At 35.5% G+C, this 6,952-nt stretch overlaps 1 protein-coding gene across 1 annotated transcript; it reads right to left on the reverse strand.

Moving 5' to 3' along the window:
* Positions 1-1,209: 1,209 nt before the first annotated feature.
* Positions 1,210-3,833, reverse strand: LOC124111008 (myb/SANT-like DNA-binding domain-containing protein 4). Its single transcript, XM_046470538.2, has 8 exons — positions 3,591-3,833; positions 2,796-2,958; positions 2,533-2,593; positions 2,306-2,368; positions 1,984-2,058; positions 1,731-1,784; positions 1,573-1,617; positions 1,210-1,441 (listed from the first exon to the last, which is right to left on the reverse strand). Exons 1-8 carry the CDS (start codon positions 3,752-3,754, stop codon positions 1,251-1,253), a joined length of 816 nt encoding a protein of 271 aa, XP_046326494.2. The 5' UTR covers positions 3,755-3,833; the 3' UTR covers positions 1,210-1,250.
* Positions 3,834-6,952: the final 3,119 nt, after the last annotated feature.

The following is a 6,952-nucleotide window of genomic DNA, read 5'->3' on the forward strand; positions in this document are numbered from 1 at the left end:
TTTTTTATTTTTTATTTTTGCAGATTCACAAACATTATTGTACAATGGCCAGGATCAACCCATGATTCACATATTTTCAACAACTGCAATTTGAAAAGGCATCTGGAGGAAGGGAAATATGACATTTGGCTTCTTGGTGATTCAGGGTAGGTACATGTATGTCCAAGTTATTTATGTCATGTTTGTCTTTTAATGTATACATACATATATATCGGGAACATTAAATTTATCAAAACATTCTACATTAGGTATGCCTGTAGACCCTACCTCCTGACACCTGTCAACAACCCTGCAAATGAAAAAGAGGAGAAATACAACCGCTGTCATATTGGAACAAGGAACTCAGTTGAGAGGGCATTTGGATTGTGCAAATTTAGATTCAGGTAAATATTTAATTCATGGAAGGTTTATGTTTTAATTCAAGGTTTTGCTGAAGTAACTGGACTAATGAGCATGTGTATTGCTGATTGTATGTCATTCTGATTTCAAAATACCTGTGCTGTTGGCATGTATTTATCATGATATAACATTTATACTAACAGGTAAAACGCATAATATGAAATATGCGTTTTACCTGATGATAAGTATTACTTGCTAAACTATAATTATATATGAAATGATGTATAAATATTACACCATGATAACTCATAAAAGCACTTGATGTGGATCTAATTATTATAGGAAAACGTAGTATAAATGTTATATCATGATATATTCATCACTGTATTTGTAAACACAACTATATAAGTATGTTACATCTGCTTAGGTGTCTACACAAATCAACAGGATGCCTGTTATTCAGCCCACAGAAGAGCATCAAAATTATTACTGCCTGCTTTCAACTTCATAATTTGGCAATATTACTGAGGTTGCCTGAGCCTGATGTTCTTTGTGAGAATCCTGGACCAGAGGTGGACAGCAATCCTGCTGATAACCACAACATGGATGGATGTAGAGTCAGGGGAAATCTTATCAACACTAGGTTTTAAATGAGGTAGCATACATATCCAATTGTGATACTTTTACTAAGAGGCCACATAATGTCAATAATCCCATACTAAAAGTTGTAAGGTAGCACTTTTTCAAAATCCAGCACCACTTTATGGCCTCACTTGTGAATATTGCATATTATTGTTTTTTGGAGTTTATGAAAATGTATTGTTTTTGTACATATGCTATATCCAAATAATAACACAAACAAACTAAACATCTTTGTGATCACAAGTAAACAGTAACATGAGTCACTGCCTTTAATCAAATTTGATTATGGGAGACAATGAGTTTCCAAATGATTTTTTATATTCAAATTTTTCTCTTTCCAGGTCCAGGCTCTGTCTTTGGATGTCACGGATGTCCCGCTGCACAGACAGAATTTCTTCAAGGAGAGACATCTTTCTCTCCTCCTGGGCTTGTAAGGACCTTATCTCTCCCAGAATGTCTTCTGAAAATATTTAGACAATTTTGGGTTATATCAATGATATTTGGATGTTCATTAATATTATTTTATTAAACATTTATGATCATGATATGTAATACTGAAACCACTACATTATGAACAAATATATGCCATACCTTCATTAGATGTTTTCTTGATCAGAGGCTTCCCTTTAGGTTTTCCTTGAAAACAAATTTGTATTGTTATTAACTAGAATTCATGATATAGTGACTTGATTTTTTAATGTTAATACAAATTTACTATTGAATAAAGTTGCATAATGTTTAATACATACTGGTTCTGATAGCAGGAGTCATCATTATATCCTCCTGACTGGCTTGGTTCTTTTCTGAAATGTATATAGTATTTTTAAGATAATTGTAACTGCTAGAATCTCACATGGGGTACCAGTATTCTGTTTGTTCATATGTATTTACAGCATACACTTGGATTTTTAGAATAAAATAGCACCAAGTATATGAATTTATTCACCATGTCAGTGTAAATTGTAACATTGATTATCTTTATTATTAAAAATTATTTCATACCTGTGATAGTTCCACAATCATTTTCTCCTGTGCTTGTAGCTGTCAGTGGAGTGTAAAACACCTCCTGTGGAGAATCTGAAATATATAAGTTGTGAGTGCACTAAAATATTTGTATTGAACATATTGCTTAATTGTGCCTGACCGTTAAGTGCATCGAGAAATCTCAAATATTTCTTTTGTATACATGTGTTCATTTATAATACATTTAATATGTAAGGGGAATTTGCCAATATGCAGGAGGTATTAGTTTTTGAGTATGGCAATATTTAGTTTATTTACATCTTCAAAACAAAGAAATAAATGAGTTTGAAGTATTATTTACCAAACATTAATGCCTGTGTAGCTTCTTCGGCTTCATCAGCTACTGAAGGAATCATGCTGAACACTGTTAAATAAATAAAACATCTTTTTCATTGGTGTTATCATAACAAATACTGTCAATATGTCATAAATATACCATCAAATACCAATAAAACTTGATTAAGTTACATACTTTATTGACTTTAGTACACATGTACATGAATCCCAAGAAGGAAGTGTCATCATTACCAGGTGTTTCCATGCCTCCTGAGATCCCCTCAATAGCACAGGATGGAATCAGTTGTAGAATCTATTTAAAGAAGGAATTGGTGGCTATATTACTATAATAATAGTTTATTTTAAAATGTGTAATACACAATTAGTTTTTCATGAATTATGTCTATTGTCACACAAACTCAATATGTTTCAAACCATTTTACTTTATCAGGTACATATTGAAACATTTTTGTTTGTAGGCTTCATGCTGACATGAATTTATGTTAATTATTTACCCTCTTTTCAGTTGCAGTTAGGTCAACTGGGGGTGGTCCACCACCAGTCCTCCTAGCATTCAGCCTCCTGGCTGACTCTGCCTTCTTCACACATCCCTTCATGTCCGTCCATTTCTTACGTACTTCATCCTCATTCCGGGTTATGTCACCAGTGGCATTTAGTCTGATATTCAAAATTATTATTATTATTTTATATTATTATGATTAGTAATGGTGTCATTTGTGAAAATTATTTGAAATTGGTATCTTTCTTTAAAAATATGACTGTACTGTGTAAAATTCGTGTAAGATGTTACTTTATTTGTTCATCATGAAAAAAATGACAAGATTGATGATGTGGTTTTGAGGAACAATCACTCACCCACTCTCCTGTTCTTTCATATTTGATCATTATGCAATGATCATTAACAGTGAGAGGTTAATAAAATTTTGAAGTGAAGTGGTGGTTCGTAGTTGTTTATGTCATAAAGTGAAACCAAACAAATGAAAATAATCTGACCTTATTTAACTATCATTACATTATGTAATCCAGTATAGATCCACTTCTCTCAATAAACCTTTCCCCCCATTTCCAATTTGTTTAATTATACCTCACATTTTATGACCCTTGAAACACATGACAAATTCTTGTTACGTTTTTGAACATTCTGGGAAACAAATATGTAAGTTGAAATAAATAAACAAAGGAATATATAGTGGAATGTCCGCCTGCTTTCATGGGTGAAAATCATAGACTCACTTTTATATTTTATGAGAGTTTCATTTTAAGGTTTCATCAGAATAAAAGGCGCTTACTTCGTGGTGATATCTTTCCAAATCTTCTTCTTTGTATTATTTGTCACTGTATTTGTAAAGGCCGAATTCAGCGTGTCAAAATTACTTTCCACGCCTGACACAATGACATCTATGTCAGCCGAGGTGAAGTTTCTCTTTCTTTTCTTCAGTCCAGAAGCGTCCATAATATATATCTTAAGGTCGTCTGCCGCTACGAAGGGGAACAACTCTAATATTACAATCTTCCGTGTTTCCACACAAGAGAGTTACTATTTTTTTCCGATGCAGCGTGTTGTCGCTGTAATTTACTATTCAAACCCTCACACTTGACAGCTATTGATGGAACTTTGATGTGTAACAGACTAGCATTAAACTCGAACAGGTTTGTAGTTATCTATACTCACCATATGAGCTTTAATTTCATTCATGTTTAGCATCTGGCTCTTTTTTGATAAAAAATTAACAGGTGCGCTTCCATTTCCGGTTTGAATTGTATAGCGTTGCTATGCAAGTTAGGATGTCGTAAATCGTAATCTCACTCTTATCTTAAGAGGGGTTTACGACGGGCTTACGATGCCTTTGTGAAACGGTCGTAAGACAAGTCATTAGGACATCCTAAACTAGGTCGCAGCGGTTAGGAGGTCGTAGCGCTAAGAGGCTTTCGTGAAACGGCACCCAGGTCTTGATGTGGTGAAATGCGTAAGAGATGCGAGAGGCATGCTCTTGTCCCCTAAGACACCGTCCAACTAGCTACTGAAAGTTTCATATAGTTCCCTCATAACAAAGAATATTCTCCATGTTTCTATAATACACTATCACAGTCTACGGTGCTCCGGAAGTTTGCATATCACGCCAGCATCTAAATGAAGTAACTTCCTGACGACTGCTTACATTAAATAGTACTACATTCCTGACAACTAATCACTGTCCAAAAACAGAATGCAATGAGCGTCAAACGAATCTCCACAGAAACAATGTAACACAGTTACAATCATTTTTCAACAAAAGATACACTGCCATGTAACACTCTCCTTCAGAGAAAGAATGTTTGAACATAGTGAGAACTTTCTTAGCTAATAAAAGTTCAAAGTACAGTACATAATAATAGACATTATACATGTACATGATAACAATGAGAAATGTTTACAAAAAATGCAAATCATGTTTGCAGTCAGAACTGATCACATTCATCCAACTCGAGACAACGCATCAACAATAACGTTGTGCTTGCCTTTGATATGCTTGCTGTCTACATCAAAGTCATGCAAAGACAGGCTCCAGCGTATCAGGCATTGGTTTTCGTTCTTCATTGTATTAAGGAAAAGTCATTGTGGATTGTGATCAGTGTACACTTGAATAGAAAAAAGTAGTACCTAAGTACACTTCAAAATGTTGCAAAGCTAACAAAAGAACAAGAGTTTCTTTTTCAATGGTCGAATAATTTCTCTGATGGTTGTCAAATTTTCTTGTATAATAACAAACAGGATGATCAAAGCCTGAGATACCTTCCTGCAACAGGACAGCTCCAGCACCAATGTCACTATAATCTACTGCCAATGTGAAAGATGTTTCAAAGTTAGGTGCTCGGAGAACAGGAGAAATCAGGAGACTGACTTTAATTTTCTCAAAAGCAGCATGACAATTGCTGTCCCAAACAAATTTCTCCTTCGTTGGTACGGGCTATACCCGACCGTGGCCTATGACATGACCTAAAAAATGTACACGTGCCTGTGCAAATTAACTTTTCACTACAATTACAGTCAACATGGCTTCAGTGAGTCTCTCGAAGAAAGTGTTCGTCCAACTCCATGGAATGATTGATGACATCGTCAACGTATGCTCTGTAATTTCTCTGTATTTGTTGAGACGATGGAAGGTGCCCGGAGCGTACTTGAGCCCAAATGGTATCAATTTGTATTAATAAAGTTCATCTGGAGTCTGATACCAGCTTGGCGTGCTCAGTCAGTGGAATCTGCCAATACCCTTTCAGTAGGTCCACCTTGATTACGTATTTGGCTTGACCGATTCTGTCGATAGTCATTGATTCTTGGTATTGGATAAGAGTTAGTTTTAGAAACAGAGTTCACACGTCTCATGTCAGTACAAAATCGGTAACAAGCATCAGGCTTCGGCACAATAATGCAAGGTGAACTCCAGTCACTATGACTTGGTTCAATAATGTCATTATCCAGCATATATTGAATCTCCTTCTTTAGAGCTTCAAGCTTGATTGAATTCATTCAGTAGGGATGTTTCACAGCGTCAAATATTTATGACCAGGTACATCCATTAACAAGTGAGTAACCTCTTGAATCAACGCTGACAATTGAACCTTTTGCTCAAATAACAAATGACATAACTTAGCATCCAAGTTAACTAAAACTTCAGAATTGTTTAGTTTATGGATAGAATTATCAGCAATACCTTCAAACTTGACAAAGTCACAATTCTCATCAGTACCACAATCTAATACAATATATACAGGTGAAACAGTAGCAACACACCGAGTAGGTACATTGTCATTTCTTTGTTAATACTTTCTAAGCACATTGACATGACAAAGCTGTGTTCTTTATGACGGTCTGGTGTTTGTACATCATAGTCAGTATCACTGACTTTTCTCTCAATAACATACGGACCATGGTAGCTACTAGCACCTAATGGTTGCCCAGGGATTAACAAAACACTACGACTTTATCACCAGGGTCCACTTGCACAAAGCGATCTTAGGCTTCAGCTACAATCGCCATCCACTTGCACAAAGTGATTGTAGGCTAATATCATTGTAAGCTACGATCGAAACTTACAATTGGTCCGGACCAATCTTAAGTAGCTAAGATCGTTGTAGTCCCTGACAAAATGGCGTGCAAGACAGGGCTTGTTTCACATGTATAATCTGCTTTACGTTCAACACTGCCTCTTTATTTTGTTAAATTTTATGATTCAAATCGACACTTCAACAACACGAAGACCGAAAAGAAAATAGAACTTATTCATAAATTTTGATGTACTAACTGTAGAGTTTTAAAAAATGTTAGTGGAAAGTAATAACTTAGATTGTTTGTTGTCGTACTATCAAGGGGGGTTGAAGCAGGCTAAAATCATTGTCCCCCTAAGAGGGTATGTACGTTCCACATCATTCGAAGTATTTTTATGCATGCCAGGCTTTTAAACCTAGTATATTCGTCATTTTCATCTTTGGCCTAACTGGTACACTGCCACCAGGGATGATTATAATCCTGCCGGGGTTCATGCAGGTAGCAAAGGCACTGTAAGTCCCCATTGCCCCTAGTATGGTGATCTTCCTTTAGTTACTGACTATCTCTAGCCCATTTTTGTGTTGTTAACCCATTCTTTCTGCTTTTAGCTCGTTTTAAGTCGAA

The sequence above is a fragment of the Haliotis rufescens genome, unplaced genomic scaffold (assembly GCF_023055435.1).
Source record: "Haliotis rufescens isolate VD_foot unplaced genomic scaffold, xgHalRufe1.0.p SCAF_5, whole genome shotgun sequence".
NCBI lineage: Eukaryota > Metazoa > Mollusca > Gastropoda > Lepetellida > Haliotidae > Haliotis > Haliotis rufescens.

Coding starts and splice junctions, on each gene's coding strand:
- LOC124111008 (XM_046470538.2), bottom strand. CDS start 3,754: ATGGACGCTTCTGGACTGAAGAAAAGAAAGAGAAACTTCACCTCGGCT. Junction 2,594..2,795: donor TAACTGCAACTGAAAAGAGG/GTAAATAATTAA, acceptor TTCTTTAAATAG/ATTCTACAACTGATTCCATC. Junction 2,369..2,532: donor AGGAGGCATGGAAACACCTG/GTAATGATGACA, acceptor TTTATTTAACAG/TGTTCAGCATGATTCCTTCA.